Here is a 26,693-nt window from a genome sequence, read left to right on the forward strand (position 1 = left end):
GTTATTCTTAACACTGTTTGCATCACATTACAAAGGTGTTCTAACAATACAAAAGATGATCCAAACACAATTTTGGACAAGCTAACTCCTTCAATTCCTTCTCCTGATCATTCTTTCCCACAGAACTTTTTATGTCATTACGTCATATCATTTTGTTGCGCAACACATAGGTTAGGAATTGATTTCAGCTGATTCACAGATTCCAAAGACAAATTAGTTTAATACAAGGGTGTGATTTTAAATCATTCAAAACGAATTCACAAGCATCAAATTATTATTTGACTCTTACAATGTTAGCTGTGGCCCACTTGATGTGTTGGTATATTAGATGACCGTTAAACTGTATATGAAGCAGTCTCCCTTTCATCTTGTGTTGTGTTAAAATGTGACAATGTTCAAATTGTGCCTTTGCAACTTTTCCCAATTTCACACATCATAAATGATCTGATGGCACATCTAACATCTATGCTGGTTGTTTAGGTCAGTTGGCTGGATAGCTGGCTTACTATGCAGAATGATACAAACAGTGCAGGTTCAATTCCTGCACTGGCTAATGTCACCATTAAGGATTTTCTTTTTCAACCTTTCCTCTCACCCGGGTGACCTTCAGGTTAAACTACCATTAATCGTCTCTGTCTCTCTCTAATGGCAGAGCAGGACAACGGTGGCATTACTTTTTTTAAGTTCTTCCCTCTACACTGATTGCTTACAATCAGATTGCTTTGGGAATTGCAGGGAATCAATAATTAAATCTTTTTTTCCCATTAACTCATTGGATGTGACCATTGCTGACCAGTATTTTTTGGATGTCCCTGATTGCCTTTGGGAGGATATCAGTGAGCTGTCCTCTTGATCCACTGAAGATCACAGGGTGCAGGTATCACGGAATCTTACATGATCTGAGTGATGACAAATATAAGCCAAAACCCAATGACAAGTGCAGTGAGAAACATCTTGATGTCGAGATCATCTTGTTTTATATTTTATTCTTTTCTCAAGTAATTTGGTATAATTTTCACTAGGGAGGGGTGGGATGTCAATTAATAGTCATTACAACTTGTTAAACATCTTGTTATGACAACTCACCTACTAAATATCCAGTCTCCCATCTGACCAAACTTGCCAAACAACTCAATGCTGGAATGACTTGAGGAGGAAACTAGTGCAGGTAACTGGCAGACTCAGTTCACTGCTTGCTCTGAACAACCATCATGCTGGAAATGGGGCACCAACATGGGCACCAGCCACATGCATCCCACTTCCATAGACACAGGCACCTGACATGTGCCAGCTTTAAAGAACCCTCATGACACACTTCTGATCCATTTACAGGCAGCTTGTGCAATTCAATGCCAAACCAACAACTCTCAGTGCAATGCTGCAGCAAGGACACTGTGTGCTCAGGGACACAGATCCCAGCTCATGGATTGGACCAGGCTGCATCTCCAGGGTCTTCACTCAATGCTGGAGCTCTCAATCACTCTGAATCTACCTGGCTGTAAAACAGTATCCCTGCCTCACTTTGAGGGAGATAGATTTGTGATCAGGCAGGGAGTAGGGGGATATGTTAAAACGGGCAGTAATGTGGGCATGAGGAATATCAGATTAGCAATGATTCTACTGAATGATGGAGCAGGCTTGAGGGGCTGAATTGCCTATCCCTGTTCCTATTTCTTATGGTATAAGCTGCCTGGAAGAATAATTATAGAGATGTTAAAAACAGAACCATGTGCCTTTCTTAGCCATTTTCAATGCCTATCTGACTGTGCGGGATTGTTGGAGACAGCAGCTTCAGTGGTAAAATTGCAAATCGTATATTCAATCATGGCCAGCAAATTGATTTTACTGCTACAACTATGTGACACGTTGTTATGATCCTAACCTGCATTTACCATACTGTCTTTGGAAAAGCTGCCAAGCAGAGTTAAATTTTGCTGTCTGGTATCCAGTCTCTAGACCCTTTTGAAACCCGCACCTATTGAAAAACAGTAGTCTCAATATCACTTTCACGGCCAAGGGTTGGGTCACTACTCCCAACTTCTGCCTCCCTGACTAAGCAGATCTGGAAGGGGGAAATTATTTTGTTGTTTAGAACTCAGTGTGTTCACTGATGTCCTGTCCTTTCGAGCTTACATATTGTGGCTATCCAAAATTACATAGCTGATCCTTAATGTACTCTGACGTGCCTATTCAGGTTCTCAGTCATAAACCCATACGACAAGCCCACCTGTTACTTTACATTGGCAATGACTGCAATCGGAGATGTTGCCATAGAGGACGGGCACTAGACTAGTCATCCAGGGCTTGAAGTTTTGATCCTACAAGTTTTCAGTTATCTGCCACTTCAATACACCGCTGTGAATCATAGAACAGTACAGCACAGTACAGGCCCTTTGGCCCACGATGTTGTGCTGACCTATTATCCTACTAAGATCAATAAGGCCATCATTTCCATCTCGGGCTTGCTGCAGTGTTCCAGTGAGGCTCAGTGCAAGCTGGAAGAACAGCCTCTCATTTTCCACTTAGGAACTGGAGCCTTCAGGACTCAATACTGCATTCAATAATTTTAGAACCTGAACACCACCTTTCATGTCCTTTGGCCATCCCACATCCCAGGTCCAGTCATGACATGGGCTGTTTTCAGCACAGCCCAATCATTTCACCCATTCATTGTCCCCATGATCAGCTTTATGTCAACTACCCTTTGTCTGCCTAACTTTTTTTGTCTCTCTGAAGAGTCCTTCTCCACCCATCAGGTCAGTCCCTTACCCACGCCTTTCTCCTCCCATCCCAGCACCTGTCATTAGCATATAGGGAGGCAATGGCCTAGTGATATTATTGCTGGACTGTTAATCCAGACACACAGATAATGCGCTGGGGACCCAGGTTCAAATCCCACCATGGCAGAAGGTGGAATTTGAATTCAATAAAATATCTGGAATTAAGAATCTAATAATGACTATAAATCCATTGCTGATTGTTGGGAAAAAGAACCCATCTGATTCACTAATGTCCTTTAGGGAGGGAAGCTACCATCCTTACCTGGTCTGGCCTCCATGTGACTCCAGACCCACAGCAATGACTCTGAACTGCCTTCTGGGCAATAAATGCTGCCTAGCCACCAATGCCATTAATGAATATATTTTTAAAAAGCACCACCTTTTTCTAGCTGTTATCAGTTCTGAAGAAGGATCACTTGAGTCGAAACGTTTACTCTGTTTTCACTCTGCAGATGCTGCCAGCCTTGCTGAGTTTCGGCATCACTTTTTGTTTCAATTCTTCAGCGTATGCAGTTCTTTATTCAATTTTTGTGCAAGAAATGTCTCCTCTTAAATGATAATTTTACAAAGATGTCTTCACTAATTCTTGAAGGGAAAAGCTTTTGATTTCAAAAAGATTTGTTATTGTCTCCAAAGCAGGCAACAGTATATTGGTAACTGTGAAATATGTGACCCATATAAGATTGGCTCAAAGAAGGGGCCAACAAGTCATAAAATATGATTCATGGAGCTCCCAAAAGCACATCAAAACTAATTAATTACATTTGAAACATGTTATTTAGTTGGCAAATGTGGCAGCCAAATTAGCACATAACAAAACCACATGAAAATATGAGATAACAAGGTGTGGAGCTGGATGAACACAACAGGCCAAGCAGCAGAGGAGCAGGAAAGTTTGATGTTTCGGGTCAGGACCCTTCTTCAAAAAATGGAGTATGATTGGAATATGAAATATTGAAAATATGATTGGTTTGTCTGTTTTGGCACTTTTTAAATTCCCATCTGACCAAATTAGTGCTAGCTGTTTGCAGTTGTTATTGATCCTTATCATCTCCCCCTTGTAGTTTATGTTTCAACTAACATATCCACGTCATTGTGTTTATCCAATATTTTATTTGGAATTCTTTATTTGTGAATTTTTTAATTGCTAGCTTTTCAAAAGCATGTTTTGCCCAATGGTGAACTGTTGCTTCTGGTCCAACCCACAGCCCAGCTTATTTATTTCTGAAAGATTATTTTTTCATGTGCACAATTTGCAGTTCGGAGCTCTCTTTCACAATTGTGTATAATGGCTTGTTCTTGCAGGCTGGCTTTTTTAAAAACTTCTCTGATTCTAACTCTGACTTTATATTTCACTATAACAACAGGTTTATATGTACAAAAAGTCACCTTTAAAATGTTAGAAATAACAACTTTGAAAAGTCTCAGGGATGTTTTGGTTGAACTTATTACAGTAAACTGTTCTCAAGCTTAACAATAACAGAAGGAGTGGCTTCTACTCACAAAATTCATTGGAGATTCTTCTCATTGTGTGGAGAGACAGAAGGATGCATTTACTTTCAGAAAGAATTACATTTGTGTTAGAACCGTTAAAAATCCAGCCTCAGTTAAACAAAATAAGTTTGATAATGAAAATTCAGATGATTGAATTTCAATCGAACCGTACTTATTTTCTTAATCATATGGTATTTTCCACAACAATCCTTCAGTGCTAATTAAAACAGAAAGAAAGGGATTGCGTGGTTCTTGTGATGCTGAGAGTTTTGCTTTAACTTCCAGCCAGTTTCTAATCAGAAGATCAGGTAGTCACATGACTGAACGAGGCCATTGGAATTTGTGCATGTGCTTGGTTGGGATGTGGGAAGAGCAGAGAAGTGGATGTCTGGAGGAAGCCCCAGAGATTTCCCTATGCGTTCCCAAATCTGCTGACCTTCCCCTTTGTCCTCTCCCGAGCTAACTTGTCATGCATTGAGTCACTAATCACTCAAAACCAGCTCCACTGGGCAGATGTCATTCATTGGCCCGACACCAGACAACCTCTTCTAGGGTCTAGGCTTGAAACGTCAGCCTTCCTGCTCCTCTGATGCTGCTTGGCCTGCTGTGTTCATCCAGCTCCACACCTTGTTATCTCAGATTCTCCAGCATCTGTAGTTCCTATCAACTCTGTTCCACTTGGAACTTGGTCACATCAGGAGACACCTAGAAGGACAGGGAAATGCTTTATAGATGTCTTGAAAATATCCCTGAAGAGATCAAGCACACTTGCTGACTCATGGAAGACTGAGACTTTTGACTAATCAGTATGAAGCAGATACATTTCAGAAGGCATCAAATCATAGAGAGACTGAGGAGAGGCAAAGTTGAGGTATCAGCATGAGTGCGCAAGCCTATTGGCTGATCTGATAATTTTTGTGTTTACTTTCCTGTCTTTTCCCCGTAACCCTTGATACTGATTAAAAATCCATCTATTTCAGGCTTAAATATACTTAATGATTTAGCCTCCACATCCTCTGCGCGAGAGAATTACAGAGATTGACAACCTTCAGTAAAGAAATATTTTTCTCTCTCTCTCTTAAAAGTGCAACCTCTTCTTATGATATTATGCTCTCTCGTCTTAGTTTTTGTTTCTACTTGTTAGAGAGTCTATCGGCATCTACCCTGTTAAGACACCCAGGTGCTTGTATTTTTCAACGAAATTCATTCTCATTCTTCTAAATTCCACTGAGTGCATGGCTAACTTACTCAGCCTTGCTTTATAAGGCAGTACATCCATACTTGAGGCCATCCTGGTAAGCCTTCTCTGGACTGCTTCCATAGCTGATTTACTTTTCTGTAGATAAAGGGACCAAAACTGATCACCCTATTCCAGGTTTAACAAGTGACTTGTATAGTTTTAGAAAGACTTCGCTATTTTTACAATCTATTGCCTTTGAAACAAGGACCAAAGGCCAACAGTCCACGTGCTTTCCCTGTTAACCAATGAAACTGTATGCTACCTTTCTGTGACAGGCATGGGGAATCCCAAATCCCTCTGTCGTATAGGTTTCTGCAGTCTCTCTCTATTTAAACAATATTCAGCTCCTCTATACTTCCTGCCAAAGTGCATAGCCCCATGTATTCCCACATTGCATTCCTGCTGGCAAGTTTTTGCCTACTCCCTTAACCTGTCTATATCCTTCTACAAATGGTTTTCTCCTCAGCTCTCGCATTACTAACCTTCTGTGTCATCTGCAAACTTGGCTATAATATATTCATTTTTTTCATCCAAGCAATTAGTATATATGGTGGCCCCAGCAGCAATTCCTATGGCACCTCACTAGGTATAGACTGCCATCCTGAAAATGTCCCCCCTTACCCAAACTCTCTGTCTTCTAATAGTTAGCCAATCCAATGCTAATTTACTACCTCCAATACCAGGGGCTCTCATTTTATTAAGCAGCGTAATATGCAATACCTCACCAAACAGGCTCTGAAATTCCAAAAATATTACATTCACTGCTTCCTCCTAGTCTATCCCATCCCTCATCCCCTCAAGCATCACCTGCTCTGCATGTGGGAGCGTCTGCAGATTACCTCATTGGAGAAGCCATCAAATTGGGGCTGATGTAGCAGGTGCTACATAATCCTGAGGGATTGCTTAAGAAGACAAATTCAAATGAAGGTTTTTCATCCAGACAGTAGTTAGAAGGAGGAACTTGCTATTGTATGCAATAATTGATGGAATTGCATTGACATTATTTTAAGGGAAAGGTAAATACAGAGAAGGAAAAATAGGGTTTCGCTGATTGGGTTAAATGAAGAGGGATTGTAGGTTGCTCATGTGCAGCTTTAGCGCCATCAAGGAAAATGTGGCCAAATGGCCTGCTTCTGCGCAATCTATTTTGTGTAATTTGATACGCAACTTGTAGAAGATGATACCATTCTTTCACAGTGCTTCCCTTATGTCTTCCACATCAACAACATCAAAAGATGGCAGTCGAAAGTGGCATTTATAACTTTATTCTGTAATATTGCACCTCTGTGGCGAGTGCAGAAGGAATGGGAAAAAAATCCTGTTCTAGACATTGCAACATGTACACAGGACAACTGGTGGCAAGTGTAATGGAAAGCATAATTATACTGCTGGTTGTTATGATCTCAAGTAAGTACCTTTACAGCTCACTCTCAGTACTGCCTGCTCAACATTGCTACATCGTTCACTCTTTGCTAACCTCCCACGTAATTGCAACAATTTATAAAACTCTTGCCTTGCGATATCTATGTACTATGCAATCTCATCACTCTTTTTGTTATTAAAATTAATTTCCTGACTTCAGAAGCCGCACAAATGGAGATATCGGCTCTGCTTAGTTTCATCATGTGACCTTCCCTCCAGTGAAACAGCCTTTCCTCCCATTAACAAGATTTTTATGCTGGCCAACAGGTTCTAGTTTGATCAGGGAACTGAATTTGAGAGTTCACAATACAGAAGGCCATTCCACCCATTGTACCAGCAATACTATTTTAACTTAAATTATTTACTGTCATAATTTCAGCCCTTTCCGCATGTCCATTTATTTTTCCATATTTTCAAATACTTATTCAATTCTTTTTCAATCATTTTATAGCCAATGATGCATTGTAGAGAATCATGTATTACAGTGTGACTTCGATATTATATCATTCGTTTCATCCGCTTTTTCTATTTTTTATTATCTGATCATGCAGCTTTAATTTTTGATTTACCAGCGTGTGGAAACAATCTCTATCCTTTCAAAACCTTTCATAAATTCATAACTTGCTATTAGACTATTTCTACACTTACAGCAAACAGTTTTCCATAAAAAGAATACAGCTGTTTGAGTATATTGTTAAGTTCATCTTCATTGAATCTTTTCCATGGGTTTAATAGTCTTTCAACAATGCTGCGTCCAGAGTACAGACAAATCTGGAGTCTAGCCTTTGACTTATACAAAGGCCATGTTTCTTCATTGCCTTTTATGCTTATTGTCTCCACACATGATTCCTAGAAAATCTTTGTGCCTTCTGAATGTTTTTGTCAGGCTTGGTTAGGACTATTAAAGATTTATCTGTCTGTTCCCTGGATCGAGTTCTCTCCACATTAGTACGAGTTGTAGGTGTCAGCTGTGGCTCACAGGCTGTTGTATCTGACTTAGAAGTTGGCATGTTGAAATTCTACTCCAGAAACATGAACACAGTAACATTCTAATGCAGTTCTGAGGGACTACTGCACTGCTACAGGTACATTCTTTTGGATGATGTGTTAAACCATAGTTTCATCTCCCTCCTTGATGATTGTAAATGGTCCCATGGCAATATTTCAGCAGAGAGTAATAGAGTTACCTCATTGTCCTGGCCTATGTTAACTGCTCAACCAACATTATTGAAGATATTTTACCTTTACTGTTTGTGCAACATTGCTGTGTGCAAATTGACTGGCACATTGCTGCTGTTATGTAGATAATTACATTTTTAAATTTCTTCATCATCAATGAAATGCCTTAGGATGTCCTGAGGCCATGAAAGATGCTATATACATCCTTCTTTCTTTTACCATTTAGGATGTTCTTTTATTTCTACCATCTGCACATCTTATGCATCTATTACATAGCTCCGAACTCCACTGAGCAATTTTTTCTGATTTTCTTTCTCATAGTTTGCCACCATCCCCAACTTGATGCCATCTCAGCACTCTGCGATGTCATTCCAATGTCTTTGTGAAAATCATTTTAGGAAATAGAAAGTTAAAGCTGTTATGGCACGATCCCTTGAGAGGCAATATCGGTTAAATCAAAACAACGCACATATCTACTTAGGCCCGAAACGTCAGCTTTTGTGTTCCTGAGATGCTGCTTGGCCTGCTGTGTTCATCCAGCTCCACACTTTGTTATGTACTTTCAGTTTTTGGATTGCTTGATAGTCTTGGTTCATGCAGTTAAATTCTCCAATAGCAAGTGTCTTCATCTTTGCAACAGTGGCTTATTAAACACCTGCTAATTCTTTGCTTCAAGAACTGATAATGCGGAGAGCAACAGATCAGACACTCTGCTTCTTGCAAAGACCAGTGTACAATAAAATCTGTGAGCTTGACTGTTGATCTATAGCCCTGCCTGTTTTTTCTTTCAATAGCCTTTTCATATTGGTAAATAAAAATGGAACCCTGGGAAAACTTCAAATAGTATGGAAACTGACTGTTGCAGAATACCTCTAGTAACAGCAGCGTTCAGCAATTCTTACCATCCAAGAGAGTCCCAAAGTGCAGAACCTGCAGGAATTCTCTTTCTCTCATGAAGCCAGATAAGGGAGTGGCCCAACCTTCAGACAAGACTTGCACCCACTGGAGATCCAACTGTAGACAGAACAAACCATTGAGTGAATCCAATGTGCAATTAGCTCACTGCATTTACAAAATACCTTAATGTAATGATTCCAATTTCTTCTACTCATATACATTCAGAGGTAGATTTAGTACCAGAGCCTGCCAGAATATCTAAATGAAGTTTTAAAGTTTGAAATCCATTAACTTTTGTTTGAATAACGTTGTGTCTCCTGTTTCCCTTTTCAGTGTTTTCTGGTGGATGATAGTGTCCACTTTGCCCAGATTTTACTTGTTCAATGACACTAACTCATTCAATGAGTTTTCTGAACTTCTAAACAGAAATAACAGGATATAGGTACGGGGTTGAAGAGTTTATTGCAAATTCTGCTAATTTACGTGTCTACCGACTTCGAAGTAATTATCTGATGGATAGAGGGACCTACTTTGATTTGGTTACATGAATAATTAACTGCTATTTTGTTTTTAGTTGTTTGTTTCATCAGTTAACTGGTTAAGTCAACTGTGAATTTTTCAAAAAGACGGGCTGATTTTCTCTAGTAACGGGAAGTAGTTCAAAAAGGGGAGACAGTAGACTGGAGACTGGAATGAAATGCAAACAAACAGTTGTGGAAGGCAAACTGTCCTCTGTTTCCTGTATTGGAGGACTGAGGTATAACAATATTCTTCACAAAGCTGAAGCCTTTTTGTTTTCGACAAAATACCTAACTTAAACTTCATTGCTTTGGTCTGTAATGGTCCGACACTTATCCATATAATAATAGTAACCAAAATCTTAGGCCTTTCAAAATACTTTGAATTGGCCCTCAGCGACATGGTTACCCCACATAGTTATAGATACAAATATAGTCAGATAGGAAAGAGTTGACAGAAATATGGTTCCTTCCTGTTTGCAAAATATTAATTACCCTGCAGGAATCAGACATCTGTAAAATGTTCAATTTTTTGTGCGTGTGCAAAATTCTTTTCATTTTGACCATGCGCAGTAAGATGGGATTGGTTTGGAATGGCACCATTGTCAGCACAGACAGGGAGCGCCAAAGGACCTGCTCCTGTGCTATAGTGTTCTATGTTCTAATGTGCAACTGCATAAAAATTAGCAATGTGCTTTTTGTTTAATTATATTGTTAAGCAAGAGAAGAATGTTAAGGGCGGAATAAAGAAAAGTTACCTTTGTTATCTGCAGTGTGGGCAGAACCTGGGCAGCAGCACATGCCAAGTCCAGCTTGTTTTCAAAAACAAAGAGTTCCTTCACTTCTTCATTGGCAGCTGGAGGTACAATACCCTTTGAGTAACAATAAATACATTAGTTCTACACTCTGCTGGCCTCCATCCCAGAAAGCAGAAATGTAATACAATTAATTTCCCTTTCAGGGTGGGTTCCAGAGTCAGATCATCTAGCAAAAACAGAAATTGCTGGAAAATCTCAGCACTGGGCCCAAAATGTTAAATCTGATTTCTCTCCATAGGTGCTATCAGGCTTACTGAGATTTTCCAGCAATTTCTATTTCATGTTTCTGATTTCCAGCATCCGCAGTTCTTTTGCTTTTTTAAAAAATTCAATCCATCCAATTTTGCTCATTAAACTGCTCAAATTTTGACGATAGTGACATAAACTGTTCCAGAACTAATGTAAACATAAACTAGATTCTACATCAAAATCCAAATTGTGGTCTTATGGCTCAAGGCCACACTCACAGTATCTCATCAGTAACAGGGATTTCTGGAAATTTCTCACTGCTTTCAGATATTGAACTCTTTTTCTTCATTGGTGCTTGTGAACTCTAGTCTTCCCCATTTACTTTCTAACTATCAATGAGTTGGTTCTTTTCAGGACTGAAAGTGAGAGGCCTTTTGCCCATTCATAAGTTAGAAGCTACTAGAAAACTTGCACTTACATTCCCAGACACCACCCTGCACGCAGGTCCATTTTGGAAATGAAGCAATCAAATGAAGTCTTCTTTCCTCAATCTCCCAGTTGAGAAATTTGGAGAAGTTTCTCCACCACTGCCTACTGGAAACCTACTTTCAGTAATTCACTAGTTGGGATATCAACATCTTTAACTAGGTCCTAGGTTATACGCTCACCATGAAAGTTTGATGCTGAAATAAGACACTTCAAAGCCATCCCAAAATGTAATGGCTACCTTAATCTGATTATTTCTGGCTTATATTGTACAAACTCACAATGGGTCTAAGGCTATCAGTTTCAATCTTGAATAGTGCCCACTCTACCTCAGATTACCCTGGAAGGATAATATATCTCAAAAAAGGTTGAGCAAATCGTGAAGTTCACAGCAACAACACAAATGATGTTTGCCAATGAAAGTTGCTGCTGTCAAGCCAAACCAAAAAGATTCTGCCTATCACCCAAATGATTAATGTGGCAGATAAATGAGTGGCAATATGATACTAGCTACATATCTATATCTCCCAAAGAATGAGGCATCAAATCAAATAGCATGTCACTTTGATTGCTCACAAGAGTGAAGGGACCAAAAGTGCTCAACCAGCCCAGGCTGACAAACCTCAAAACAAGATAATAAAATGTGAGGCTGGATGAACACAGCAGGCCAAGCAGCATCTCAGGAGCACAAAAGCTGACGTTTCGGGCCTGGACCCTTCATCAGAGAGGGGGATGGGGGGAGGGAACTGGAATAAATAGGGAGAGAGGGGGAGGCGGACCGAAGATGGAGAGTAAAGAAGATAGGTGGAGAGGGTGTAGGTGGGGAGGTAGGGAGGGGATAGGTCAGTCCAGGGAAGACGGACAGGTCAAGGAGGTGGGATGAGGTTAGTAGGTAGCTGGGGGTGTGGCTTGGGGTGGGAGGAAGGGATGGGTGAGAGGAAGAACCGGTTAGGGAGGCAGAGACAGGTTGGACTGGTTTTGGGATGCAGTGGGTGGGGGGGAAGAGCTGGGCTGGTTGTGTGGTGCAGTGGGGGGAGGGGATGAACTGGGCTGGTTTAGGGATGCAGTGGGGGAAGGGGAGATTTTGAAACTGGTGAAGTCCACATTGATACCATATGGCTGCAGGGTTCCCAGGCGGAATATGAGTTGCTGTTCCTGCAACCTTCGGGTGGCATCATTGTGGCAGTGCAGGAGGCCCATGATGGACATGTCATCAAGAGAATGGGAGGGGGAGTGGAAATGGTTTGCGACTGGGAGGTGCAGTTGTTTGTTGCGAACTGAGCGGAGGTGTTCTGCAAAGCGGTCCCCAAGCCTCCGCTTGGTTTCCCCAATGTAGAGGAAGCCGCACCGGGTACAGTGGATGCAGTATACCACATTGGCAGATGTGCAGGTGAACCTCTGCTTAAACAACTGCAGGTTGTTAAACAAGCCCACCCCAAGCCGCACCCCCAGCTACCTACTAACCTCATCCCACCTCCTTGACCTGTCCGTCTTCCCTGGACTGACCTATCCCCTCCCTACCTCCCCACCTACACCCTCTCCACCTATCTTCTTTACTCTCCATCTTCGGTCCGCCTCCCCCTCTCTCCCTATTTATTCCAGTTCCCTCCCCCCATCCCCCTCTCTGATGAAGGGTCCAGGCCCGAAACGTCAGCTTTTGTGCTCCTGAGATGCTGCTTGGCCTGCTGTGTTCATCCAGCCTCACATTTTATTATCTTGGAATCTCCAGCATCTGCAGTTCCCATTATCTCTGATACTATTTAAACCTCAAAACAAGGTGTTCAACATTACTTATGATTTTGCAACTTAACAGCATCTGCTAAACAATCGTAAGTGTGCTAAGAAATACATCGACAAACAATTTAAGAATGATAGTTGGACTGACAATATTGTGCACTTGCCCAGATTAAAGTCTACGTACATATTAATGCACAAAGCCCTGTTCAGAAACAAAAAAACATACACTTATTGGGCCCGTTTCACCTTAATATAATAAGTAAGAGCTGTTATGATTCAGTCCTCAGGGTAATTTGGTCAGAGTCAATCTGTTTAGTTAAAACATAAACAAATCTCAGCGCTTAACTGTCAGTCATCATCTACCAATGCATTCTTCATGGCAACACTGTTGTGAATCACAGTTCATCTGCCAACTGTTCGGTATTCTTTTCTCATACAATATAACACATTGTTCCCTTTTACATCGATATGGTTGCGATTATCTTGATGATTTCAAGATTAAAAGCTTTGGTGAAATGTGTCTTTTTTAACAATATGCAAGCTCACATTACCAAACAACAAGTAAAAATACTAAAATTGCTTTTTTTTTATCCTGAATTCTACTCCACTGGCAAAGGAAGAAACTGAAGTTAATTAATTATTTCACAACATTTTCTTTATTTTTCTTGGAACAAATTTTATCACAGACCTTATTATCGATCATGATACTATGGGAATTACCTGTAAGTTGCAGATGATACCAAGGCCTGACAGAATGTCTGTAGAAACCACATTTGCTTAACTTGCTGCAAACAGTTCTTGATCAGTTGAGGGATTGGATGCTAAATGGGTGAATAATATTGAACATAGAAAAATACTATTCTGTTTGTGTGGGACCAGTGTAATTTGGTCTGGTTTTGACTGCCAAAGCAAGTCAGAAAAGGAATTCCTGACTTTCTTTCCTTACATTATGTTGGATTTTCACTTTTCCAGGTGGATCCCATGGTTTTGGATGGGGTCAAGAACGTATCGTATGTAAAATACAGAGGAATGTAGCTTCACAGCAGAGACTAGATAGGCCAAAGGATCTTTTCTTGTCTCTCATTATTTGTGTGCTTTTAGAAATATGTTTTAAAATGTCAGCTATCAACAGCTGTTGGCTTGTAAGCTGTTATTTTGTTTCCAGCAAGGTAGGCATAACTTCCAACTATACTGGAACATTTTACTTACTCTCTCTTCTAAAAGCTCTACAACCTGTTGGATACATTCATTCACAGATGTGAGGTTTGTTTTCAGCACCAGCTCTGAACTTTCAGGCTTCTCATATTCTGAATCAATGCCGGTAAATCCTATACAAATGAATAAAAGAAACTGAATGAAGCACTAGACAATACTCAGTGACTTGAAGATATGTATATGCAGATCCTTAAGCTGCTTATTGACCTAAAACTTTCAAATAAAACAGCTTATCTAACATTATATAACACCAACCATTCACCTCCTCTGAGGGTTCAATGGATTACAAAGGTCACTGGTGTACTATTAAGTAAATCAAAAGTTCCCATCTGCTGAGTTAGCTGTCTAAACTGGGGCAGAAGGACAGAGCAAGGTAATTTAACTTGGAGACACTGGGCTAGGGGACCACTAAAACATGGGTTTCTGCTCTCAATTTGTACCCAGAGTGAATGTCAGTGAAAAACAGCATCAGGTTTCATTGTGATGCCCGCAGTAATTTAAGGAGGATTTCTGTGCTTGCACAAGTGAGCCCAGGTCACACCCTGGTCCCAGAAGTGGTGTACTGAAGATGATGCAATGGTCTAGAAAACTGGGTCTCATACTTTACATTCCACCTGAAAAGTAGAACATGCAACTTCTCTGTTTGCATCTGCAGTGATAAGGCCTGAGCTGCATTCATGATCCTTAAAAAGAAAAAGCTGAGTGCTAATTTAGTAGGGAAAGTGTTTCTTGAGGTAGAAGATGTTTCTACTTGTGGAGCCATCTAAATGCAGGAGTAGAACGTCATATTTTTACATTAGAATTCGGGGCCATGTATTTGCAGACAGTGTGGTGGCGGGGTTTTTGAGGGAGGTGTTGCCAAATTCTACAAGTGGTTTTCTTGCTGCCTACTTGCCTATCCCTGACCTCCTTACAATTCTTATGGCAAAAACGACAAGCTTAAAAGTGACCCATCCACCCTCTCCCCAATTGAGGCTCTTACATTGTCAATTAAAGGTCACTTAAGAGCCACTTAGCACTGGCCACAAATCCTTATTTAGTGGGAGTTGGTTGGTGACCAGGATGGGTGGCAGACACTCAGGAGGTGACAGAGCAAAGGGGTGGGAGGTGTGCCTGCTTCACAGGCCTCCATTTCTAATTCGAGCCTAACGCCTGCCACCCTATCATGCCAAGATCTACTTCGCGGAGATCACCACTGTCCCGTTCCCCAGATTCTTTGCAACAATGTTCCTGATTCCTGCCATGTCCCAGCAGTGTCACCAATCTTGGCCCTATTGGTAGGCTCTTAGCTGTTTGTTTTCTGGGACTAGATGCAGTCTCAGTATGGTCACCTGGTGCTGCTAGAGCCAGAAAGCTATGACATTGCAGTGAGGTGAGCAACATATCAGCCACGATCGAATGGAGGAGCAAACTCGATGGGCTGAGTGGCCTAATTCTGCTCCTAAGTCTTATGGTTTTATTGGTGCAAGAAATCCTGCCACTCTGGCCCAGGGTATTAAGAGTAGGATAGTCACTAATAAATCCTGTCAGGAATTGAGGAGAAATCTTGGCCCAGAGAATATGGAACTCACTACCATATGGGGTCGCTGAGGTGAATAATGTAGAACGAGAACTTAAGGAATGTTTAGAATTATCTATGAGGGAGGTAGGACCATCAAGGCATATTATAAGATGAAATAGGTGGGTAGAGACTCATGAAGCACAGACATTTGGGTTGTATTGAAAACTGTACTGAAAATTCCGGATCCAGGATTGGGAAAGTGTCAACTTAGCATTCGTGAAAGCACACTACAGCAACGGGACAGAAGAGTTAAGTTGTCCCCTTGGACATTAGAGTGGGATGGTCATTTCCTCACTAAGAATTTTCTAAGATTTGTTTTGTCTCTCTGCTCAGAGTTCAAAATCAGTGCAACTTCGACTGCAGTTGTTTGATATTCTTGCATTCTCTTTGCAAAGCTAATGCAAGGTCATGCTGCAGATTAGAAGTGAAATACCAATACTTTTTTTTAACATTTCTTACTGATAGCTATGCTAAATTGAACATTGTTTCATCACATATAATGGGGCTGCATGTTTGCTGTGCAGATACTCTTGCAACATCTCTCCAATTAACTGTTAACCATCAACAATCCTCAAAGCTATAATTTGCAGTCGTAGAGATAAGTCTCACAGTCATCAGAGAACATTGAGTTGATGGTATTATCACAAGAACTCTTCATTGATTAACACTGTATGAGAGCGATACCTTTGATCTCTCCTGCTCTAGCCTTCTTATAGAGACCTTTCACATCACGACTTTCACAGATATCTAAAGGAGCATCGACAAATATTTCAAAAAACGGAAGTCTGGAGTTCTCATGAATTTTTCTTGCTTTTTCTCGATCCTGAAGATATAAATGAACATACCAAATTAACATTGTTTATTTGCAATGGTTTTCAGAGGCCACTGACCCTGTCTTGTGATCTGGAAACCAAGGAAGTATCTATATTGCGCTGAAATAATTATTCAGATAATAAATCAATCGGGTTGATTTAATTGTACTTCAAGGTTTAAGATAACATTGGTCTTTTCAATGTTTCACATGTATGTTTTTTAAGTGGTGTTTATTAGAACATGTCCTGTTAACAATACACAAAATCACTTGAAATCAGCAGCAAATGTTCTGTCTAATCATTTCTATGGATGTATTTCATACATATCCTCAGCTTTTCATGAAAACACATTAATGCAAGAGCTAGTTAGGGGTTTAATAATTAAAACACCCATTTATAGTGAGCACTGTAATGAAGGCATCAAATGAATTGCCTGCCTCCTAAATGACTTGGTCTCAAACATTTGAACATAATAGCTTAAAAATCAATTTGCTTCTTTCTACATTGGCATTTAACTGTTGGAGAAAAATTTGGACATTAGTTTCTTTTAAATTGACAGAACAGTGACATGTACTTCTTCATCCAACAGCTGTTGTAAACAATCATTTATCAAATCTGAAACTCAGTAAGTAAGGGTCAATGGAAATTTCTTAAAATATTTCTCGAAAAATGTTGATTTTTCAAACTGAAGGGTGGGTTTCAGAAACATACTAATTTCCCATGGAAATTGATGCTAAATTTTTTAAATGGTTTTTGTTCAGTCACAGGATTTGGGCATTGTTGGCTAGGTCAACATGTATTGTCTGTTAACTGGCCAGAGGACAGTTAGGAGACAATCAGATTACAGTAGGTCTGGAGTCACATCTCGACCAGAGTAGGTAAGGATAACAGCTTACTTTCCATGAAGAACATTAGTGAACAAGATGGGTTTTTCAAATGACCAATAACAGTTTCACAGTCATCATTAGAGTTTTAATTCCAGATTATTACCGAATTCACATTTCATCATCTGCTGATTTGAACCCAGATGCTCAGAACATCACCTGGGTCTCTAGATTAAAAGACTAGTGGCAATACCACTGGACCATCACCTCTCCTGCATATTCTATGTAAAAAGACTTTGGTATATTGATAGTTAAGTATCCAAGGTACAGTAGCTGTGCATGGAGGAGTTCAGTATATCTGCAGCTTTCAAAAGGTGTACCACTCCTCTCTTCTACTCCTTGTTTTTGAGACCCAAATATTCCTTTTTGATCAGGATATTGGATAAACCTATTCTGCCCACAGCTCTATAGTACCACAAAATGTTTAGACTTCATTTATCCCCAGGATGCCAAGTTCTTAGGATATTCCTTCCCAGCTGGCATCTTCCCTCCTCTCAAAAACTGGCCAACAGCAACAGTTTACAGAAAAACTGCGCAGGTTGTTGAGGGTCAGATTCAAGTTATTCAAAGCATAATGCTGATGTGTTGATTTAGAGGTTGTTTTAAGAGGACGATGGTCAGCGACCTCAATATATATGATTAATTTGTCTGGAGGATAGGAAGCCCCAGAACGAACTCACATAATGGAACATGTCATTTTCTTCTGTTATACTCACTCCTCAAGAATGTGGGAGTTAAATATGAATTTATGAAGTCTAAACCCAAAAGAGCCATTTTGCTGTGAAAGAACATGGAGTTGAGGGATCAGTTGAATTTTCTTTCCTGCCAGCGCATGTGGAACTACAGCTCTCTAAGCTAATCTTCATGTCTGGCCGAGGCTTTATAAAGTCACTTAAATGCAAATGACCTGTCTGAATGGGTTCTTGAGACATAATTTTTATTTTTATTTGTTTGTGGGACCAGGGTATCACTGGTCAGGCCAACATTCATTGCCTGTCCCTAATTGTCCAGAAGGCAGCTAAGAGTCAACCACATTGCTATGGGTCTGGAGTCACGTGTAGGGGCAAGCCAGGCTAGCTAAGATTGGCAGATTTCCCTTTCAAAAGGGCATTAAACCAAATGGAAATGTCTTCAACCCAGGACAAGTGGAAGACAGAACGCTTGAAATCCTGAGGCCAAATGCATACTAATTCTGTAAGTGCAATCTTTTCTTGAGTGTGGGTATACGTGTATGTCTGTGCGAGTTGGTGCGGTCATTTACACATTTGGGTGCTAAGTTATTAACATTTCTCTTTCTTGTGAAGCTTACAGGAAAACCTAACTGTTACTCCTTCTGAAAATTATGGAACTCAGGGGTTAAACATTTGTTTTAAAATGCACTGACTTCAGTCCGACAAGATGTAGGAGAAAGGACAGCCAGCCCTCTCATGTCCATAACACTTCTTTCCAATGAGCTTACCTTTGCAAAGGGAGAGATGAAGCTAGTGATGCAGACAAGACCAGCATCTGCAAACAGTTTGGCCACCTCAGCAATACGCCGGATGTTCTCCTCACGATCCTCAGAGGTGAACCCCAGGTTTTTATTCAGTCCTTGTCTGATATTATCCCCATCCAAAGAGTAACAGGGAATACTGTGGGTTACCAAGTACTCCTCCAATGCAAATCCAATGGTGGTCTTTCCAGCACCTGATAGACCTGAATAGAAAGTATTGATGTCAATTGGGTTGAAATGAGCTTCCTAAAATTCATAAAGGAAAGATCCACAAGTACAATCACCATGTCTATATTACTCCGCATGCTTACTCTCAAAGACAATGGTTCCAGCACCACTGTTCCTGGCAACATTGTCCATAAGACCATAAGACGTAGGAGTGGAAGTAAGGCCATTCGGCCCATCAAGTCCACTCCGCCACTTAAATCATGGCTGATGGGCGTTTCAACTTCACTTCCCTGCACTCTCCCTGTAGCCCTTAATTCCTTGTGAGATCAAGAATTTGTCAATCTTTGCATTGAAGGCATCCAACGTCCCGGCCTCCACTGCACTCCGTGGCAATGAATTCCACAGGCCCACCACTCTCTGGCTGAAGAAATTTACCACCTCTAATTTTAAGGCTGTGCCCTTGGGTCCTAGTCTCCCCGCCTAACGGAAACAACTTCCGAGCGTCCACCCCTTCTAAGCCATACGTTATCTTGTAAGTTTCCATTAGATCCCCCCATAAACTTCTAAACTCTAATGAGTACAATCGCAGGATCCTTAGCTGTTCATCATGTGTTAAACCTACCATTCCAGGGATCATCCGTGTGAATCTTCGCTGGACACGCTCCAGGGCTAGTATGTCCTTCCTGAGGTGTGGGGCCCAAAATTGGACACAGTATTCTAAATGAGGCCTAACTAGAGCTTTATAAAGTCTCAGAAGCACATCGCTGCTTTTATATTCCAACCCTCTTGAGATAAACGACAACATCATATTCGCTTTCTTAATCACGGATTCTACCTGCAAGTTAACTTTTAGAGAATCCTGGACCAACACTCCCAGATCCCTTGTCCTTCCCATTAATTGATTCTCACTTCTCCGACAGTCTGAAATTACCTGTCCTCCCTCCCTAGTTCTGGTGCTGAAGGCTTGAGCTGTAGTTTCAGGAGCATGAGCAGAATCAGGATCCGAACAGTGCTGCATTTGCATGTGCTGCATAAGCCAACTGGAAGAGTACAGGGCACTTGGTTTCTTGTCTCGGAAATTGTAAGACTAATGAAAAGTTCTAGAGTGTGGCATCTTTATCTTCGTCATGTTGACGAAGTCACACATACTCAGAAATAGTCACAGAAAATAAAAACAGAAAATGCTGGACAAACTCAGTAGGGCCTTGTATCTGTGGAGACAGAAACAGAATTACCATGGGCTCCAATATAACGCCGCTCTGGAACGCTAGCCTTAGACATGACATTACCTGTCAGCCAGACCGTACAACCACGGAATCCACTACGGGTACCAACTATTTGGCCTCTCTTGTTTCGGCTAACATGATGGGACTGGTAAACCACGTTTGTGGATTTATGAATTTCCTGTTAGAAAAGAAAACGTTACATATTAGCAATTTTCACATAGGACATTTTACCAGAAATACACCCAGTTTTCCACAATTACCATAGAAGAACAACAAAGAGAAAGTAAATGAAAGTTTTATTTGTGCCTAAGTAAAGTGAAGGCACATTAGTGAGACACATTCTTTGATGAAAGACACTGGGAAAAGAATGATCGAACGCTTTCATGTGTTTAAGCTTATCCTAGCTAATCAACAAAACAGGGCGCTGTCACTTAGGAGATGCTCTTTGCACATATTTACTTGTTAAACTAGTTTTCAATCGTACAAAAGGAACACTGGATGCTCACCAACCTCAGTGTAGAAGAAAAAGACCTACACGATTTCCAAATGCAAACATAAAGCCTTTACGTAAAAATGTTCCAAATATGAAGGGCAGCAATTATAGCATCAACCACATTGCAATGGCCCTGGTGTTCACGAGACAAATGGACGAAGAAAAGTCAACAGATTTCTTTCTCTAAAAGGACATCAGTGAACCTTTTTTTTAAGAAAAAGAAAAGTTTGACAATAGTGTCACGGTCACCATAAGACTCTTGATCAATTCCGGATTTTTTATTAAATTTAACTTCACCATCGGCATTGGGAGGAATTTGACTCAAGTTCCTCAGAACATGAACACAAGTTTCTGGATTACTAGGTCCAGTGATATATTACCACTGTACCATAGCCTCCATTAAATTAAGCCAGACTATTGGCACATGTAGTGGATTCCATGCTTGCACTGTCTGACTGACAACAAATATATTGCCAAGGATTAGGGTTCTGAGGAGGAGTCATTTTGGACTTGAAAGATTAATGCTAGAGACGAAAGGGAGTTCCAAGATTTTGACCGAGTGACAGTATTACAGTATTGTTCCAAGTTAGGATGGCATGTGACTTTGAGGAAAACTTGCAGGTAGCGGCATCTCCATGTACCTGCTTCTCCTGACCTTCTGGATGCTAGCGGTTGTGGGTTTGGAAGGTGCTGTCTCGGGAGGATTGGTGAGTTACTGTGTTGCATCTCGCAAATGGCACACTCTGCTGTTACTGTGTATTGGTGGGGAAGGGATTGAATATTGATGGTGTGGGTGCGGTACAGATCAGGCAGGCTGCTCTCTCCTGGATGGTGTTGAGCTTTGGAGCATTGTTGATGCTGCATTCATCCAGGCAAATGGAGAGTATTCCATCATACTCCTGACTTATTCCTTGTAGATGGTTGGACAGGTTTTGGGAAGACAGGAATTTTGCAGCAAGTTATTCACTTCCTATCATTTGACCTGTTCTTGAAGCCACAATATGTATATGACTGGTCCAGTTCAGTTTGTGATCAAAGAGCAGAATCTTTACCCATTGATATTGGGGGTGTGGATTGGCTCAGTATTTGAGAAGTTGCAAATGGTGCTGAACAGCACCTAACCATTAGCGAACACAGAATCATAGAATCCCTACAGTGTGGAAACAGACCCTTCAGCCCAACAAGTCCACACCGACCCTCGGAGCATCCCACCCAAGACCCGTACCCCTATAACCCACCTAATATACACATCCCAGAACACTACAGGCAATTTAGCATGGCCAATCCACCTAACCTGCACATCTTTGGACTGTGGGAGGAAACCGGAGCACCTGGAGGAAATCCCTGCAGACACGGGGAGAATGTGCAAACTCCACACAGACAGTTGCCTGAGGCTGGAATTGAACCCGGATCCCTGGTGCTGTGAGACTGCAGTGCTAACCACTGAGCCACCGTGGCACCCCATGGCTTCCCAACTTCTGACCTTAAGTTGACGGAAGGCCATTGATAAAACAGCAGAAGCTGGTTGGGCCTAGGACACTACCCTAAGAAACTCTTGAGATCATATCACCAGACTGAGATGAGTGACCTTCAACAAACCACAGCCATCTTCCTTTGTGCCATGTATGACTCCAACCAGTGGAGAGTTTTCCCTCGATTCATAGAAACGTGGAAAACAGGAGCAGTTGTAGGCCATCTGAACCTTTGAGTTTGCTCTGGCATTCATTACAGTCCTGGCTGGTCATTTAACTCAATACACTGCCATTAACCTTTGATCCTCTTAGCCTCAAGGTCTCTATCTAACTCAGTCATGAAAACATTCAATATTTTGGCCTCAGCCATTTTTTGTGCAGGTGAATTCCATAGACTCATCGCTGTTTAGGTGAAGAAATCTTTCCTAGACTTCATCTTAAATGGTCTATCCCATATCTTTACACTCTGACCCCATGTCCTGGAACACATGTTATTTGGCAACATTCTTCCTGCACTTACTCTGTTTAAACTCACCACTGGTTGGAGTCATACTTGGCATAATGGAAGATGGGTGTAGTTTATTGGACGTCACTCATCTCAGTCTGAAGAAATAATTGCAAGAGTTCTACAGGGTAGAGCTCCAGGCCCAACTAGCTTCAGCTGTTTTATCAATGGTCTTCCCTCACCTTAAGGTCAAAAGTGGGAATGTTCACTAGTGATTAGATACTCTTCAACATCATTTGCAACACCTCAAATACTGAAGCAGTACACAGCCCCAATATCAAGGGATAAAACTTCTGTTCTTTAACCAGAAACTGAACTGGGGTAGAATTTCTTAGGTTACGCTAAGATCCCTCCTCATTCTTCTAAATCTCAGTAAATATAACCACAACCAGTTCGGACTATTTATATGTTAGTCCTGACATCTCAGGAATCAGTCTGGTAAACCTCTGTGGCACTCCTTCAAAGGAGACCAAAACTGCTTCCAATGTGCCAGGCTTGGTCTGAACAAAGCCCTGTACAATTGCAGGAAGACATTTCTGTTACTGAATCCTCTTGCTATGAATATCAACATACTATCTGCCTTCTTCGCCATCTTCCGTACCTGCATACTTAGGTTTAGCAACTAATGTAAAGATATGCATCTCTTATTATACTGCCTCCTTTCCCAATCTACTGCCATCCAGAAAATAATATGCCTTCCTGATTTTGCTACCAAAGTGGATAATGTCATCCATTACCCACATTATACTTCATCTGCTATGCATCAGCCATTCCCATTGACCCCAGTTTTGCTAGGCTTCCTGGATGTTGTACTGGCTGAAATGCTGTCTGGACATCAAGTGTAGCGACTGTCACCTCTGCTCTGGAGTTCAGCTTTGCTGTCCATGTGTGGACCAAGGCTGAAATGAGATCAGGAGTAGAGTAACTATGGCAGAATACAAACTGAAAGTCACTGAGTAAGTTATTGCTTTGTAAATGCTTTTTGATAAAACTGGTGTTAATTCCTTCCACCACTTTGTTCATGATTCAAATTAGACATATTGGGTGGTAACTGCTGTGTTGGATCTTTTCAACTTTTCATGGACACTCCCAGACAATATAATACACATTATTAGGTAGATGCCAATGTTGTAACTGTGCTGGGTTAGTTTGACTCAGGGTGTAACTAGTTCTGCAGCACAGATCTTTGGTACTATTGCCAGAATGCTGTCAGAGCCCTTTGCCTTTTCAGTATCCAGTGCCTTCAACCATTTCTTTATATCATGGGAGTGAATTGAATTGTCCAAAGACTGGTATCTGTAAAGCTGGGGACCACTGGTGAATGTCGAGATGGATCATTCACATGGCTGACTAAATTTCAAAGATAAATTGATTGCCGTTCACTAGTTTGAAATAGAAACCAGAGCCAAGTGCAAAACATTGCCAAGTCTGGATTAGGAATAATGATGAAACACGCTTTGTGGCACCATTCAAGCAAGCTTATATTAGCTGTAATTTGCTATTCATCAATCCTATTCTGAAACAATAGGACTTACGGGTAATGTGGGTTTCTTTCACAATTAAAAAGTCTTTCAATAACACTGTTTCTGAGGTAATCCTCACTCTCGCATTTGGGCTCTGCCAAAATGCAATACTTAAAGCCTTGTTTTCAGGTTGCTGCTTTCTTAACCAAACCATAAATGGTGCATATCAATACAAACTCAAACAAGCCTGAAAACATGTAATCGCTGAAGTTCTTCTTATAGCATTCCTCTAGTAAATCCCACTTCCCTGAGCTTCTCCCAACATATGCTGCAAGAGAGTAAGGGAAGTCTGGGCTGCATTCACAATGGAAAAGTAGAACATAGTCTTGGAGGAGGATATGCATCTGAATTCCTGGGCATCTTAATGCTGTCAGAGAAAATGGGAACTGCAGATGCTGGAGAATCCGAGATAACAAATTGTGGAGCTGGATGAACACAGCAGGCCAAGCAGCATCTCAGGAGCACAAAAGCTGATGTTTCGGGCCTAGACCCTTCATCAGAGTCTAGGCCCGAAATGTCAGCTTTAGTGGTCCTGAGATGCTGCTTGGCCTGCTGTGTTCATCCAGCTTCACACTTTGTCATCTTAATGCTGTGCTCATTTTTACCATAGGCTGGTTTTCGTGGGTTTCATGGGAGATTTGTGCATAAAATGGTTGTCATATACTTCTATAAAACAATAGTATGTAGGCTTCAACAATAATTCCCTGGCTGTGAATTGAGCTTTCAGAAGCTGTGAAAGCTGTTATGTATAAAATGTAAGTTTTATTTGCTCTGAATTTAATTTGATAGCTCTCAATAGAATTCTTACATTCCATATGGTAGCAATGGAGGCCTCAAGTGATGGAATCATACCCAGAGGTAGTATTATGTCCTTTATGTTGAATGACAGAAGTGCCAAGAAGATAATAACTACTGCGTTTTGTGTTGCGCCACCGCTTGAGAATTTTAAAAACTACTAGGATTGATAATAAAGGCAATAGAGAAAATAAAAAGGGTATTTTTCAACAGGTTTGTGGAAGATTTATAACGTATTGATATTTGTAGTCAGCACTGGAAGTACTGGGACACTTCATTCTGTATTGTATATGGCGAGCCTCACATATGAGCTTTGAATGAGTCACAGTTTGAGATGCCAGATTATCTTAATTAACACAACGTCCTATGACATGTGGTCAGTATGTTTGAGGATGACACCAAAATTGGTGGCATAATAGACAGTGAAGTAGGTTTTCTGAGATTACAAAGAGATCTTCATCAAATGGGTCAAAGGACTGAAAAATCACAAATAGAGTTCAATCTGGATAAATGAAGGCATGGCATGTTGGTACAACAAACAAGGGTAGGGCTTACACAATTAATGGTAGGTCTTTAGTTAGTGTTGTAGAACAGAGGGACCTAGGGGTGCAGGTACATAATTCCTTGAAGTTTGCATCACATATAGACAGGGTGGTTAAACGAGGTGTTTGGTACTCTTGTCTTCATTGTTTAGTCCTTTGAGTATAGGAGTTGGGAAGTCATGTTGTGGTTGTACAGAACATGGATGAGGCATCTTCTGGAGTACTGTGTCCTGTTCTAGTTGCCCAGATATCGGAAGGATATTATTAAGCTGGAGAAGGTTCAGAACAGATTTACTTGGACGTTGCTGGATGTGGAAGGTTTGAGTCATAAAAAAAGTTTGGATAGGCCGGGACTTTTTTCAATGGAGCGTAGGAAGTTAAGTGACCTGACAGAAGTTTATAAAATAATGAGGTATAGATAGAGCTAATGGTAGTTGTCTTTTCACTAGGATGGGATAATCTCAATGCTAGGGGACTCAGTTTTAAGGTAAGGGGAGAGGGATTCTAAAAAGAGGCAACATTTTATACAGAGGGTGGTTCAAGTGTGGAATGAACTTCCTGAAGAAATGGAGGATATGAGTACAATTACAATGTTCAAAAAACATTTGGATAGATTCAGGGATAGGAAAGGTTTGGAGGGATATGGTCCAGGAGCAGGCAGGTAGGACTAGTTTGGGATTATGTTCGGCATGGACTGGTTGGACCGAAGGATCCGTTTCTGCGTCGTATAACTCTACGCCTCTGTATGCGTTGCCTGTTTTCCATGAACCTTGTTAAGGAAAATGGGAGTGGGCAGGAATGGAGGGAATTCGTGAATAGAACATGCACTTTGTCAGTAATTTTAATTTACCATAACATAAATTACACAAGTTTTTAAGGTATATTGCAGAGCAACTTCGAGTATATTGCAAAAAATCCGTGATTTAGATATATACAAAAAAATGGTCATTGTTTATAGTAAACTTCTTCACACCTGCAGACCATCACACAATCATTTATGACTCTGTGGTAGCATGTGGCTATGAAAGAAGTTTAATTATTAACTAGGTCAGTCTTATTTAAAACCTTCACTTTAAAATCAATTGTCACAGTGTGTATCAGAGTGCAGACGACTGAAGTCCTTTTGGACGGTTAATGGGAGTCTGTTTTAATGTTGGGAGTTTAATGACATGCTGACCCCAACAATCAACTGGTAAAAGTTAGCATGCACAATCAGCAAATACTTTTTCTTATTCTGTGCATGTG

At 40.9% G+C, this 26,693-nt stretch overlaps 1 protein-coding gene across 1 annotated transcript in view; it reads right to left on the reverse strand.

Moving 5' to 3' along the window:
- Positions 1-26,693, reverse strand: part of papss2b (3'-phosphoadenosine 5'-phosphosulfate synthase 2b) — a 67,641-nt gene that overhangs the window by 20,022 nt on the left and 20,926 nt on the right. The window contains exons 2-7 of the mRNA XM_048550974.2: positions 20,182-20,296; positions 18,692-18,927; positions 16,221-16,359; positions 13,970-14,088; positions 10,289-10,402; positions 9,018-9,129 (exon numbers count right to left, since the gene is read on the reverse strand). Coding sequence (XP_048406931.1) covers positions 9,018-9,129; positions 10,289-10,402; positions 13,970-14,088; positions 16,221-16,359; positions 18,692-18,927; positions 20,182-20,296 — 835 coding nt within the window. The remainder of the gene's footprint in view (positions 1-9,017; positions 9,130-10,288; positions 10,403-13,969; positions 14,089-16,220; positions 16,360-18,691; positions 18,928-20,181; positions 20,297-26,693) is intronic.

This window comes from Stegostoma tigrinum, chromosome 20, assembly GCF_030684315.1.
Source record: "Stegostoma tigrinum isolate sSteTig4 chromosome 20, sSteTig4.hap1, whole genome shotgun sequence".
Classification (NCBI taxonomy): Eukaryota; Metazoa; Chordata; class Chondrichthyes; order Orectolobiformes; family Stegostomatidae; genus Stegostoma; species Stegostoma tigrinum.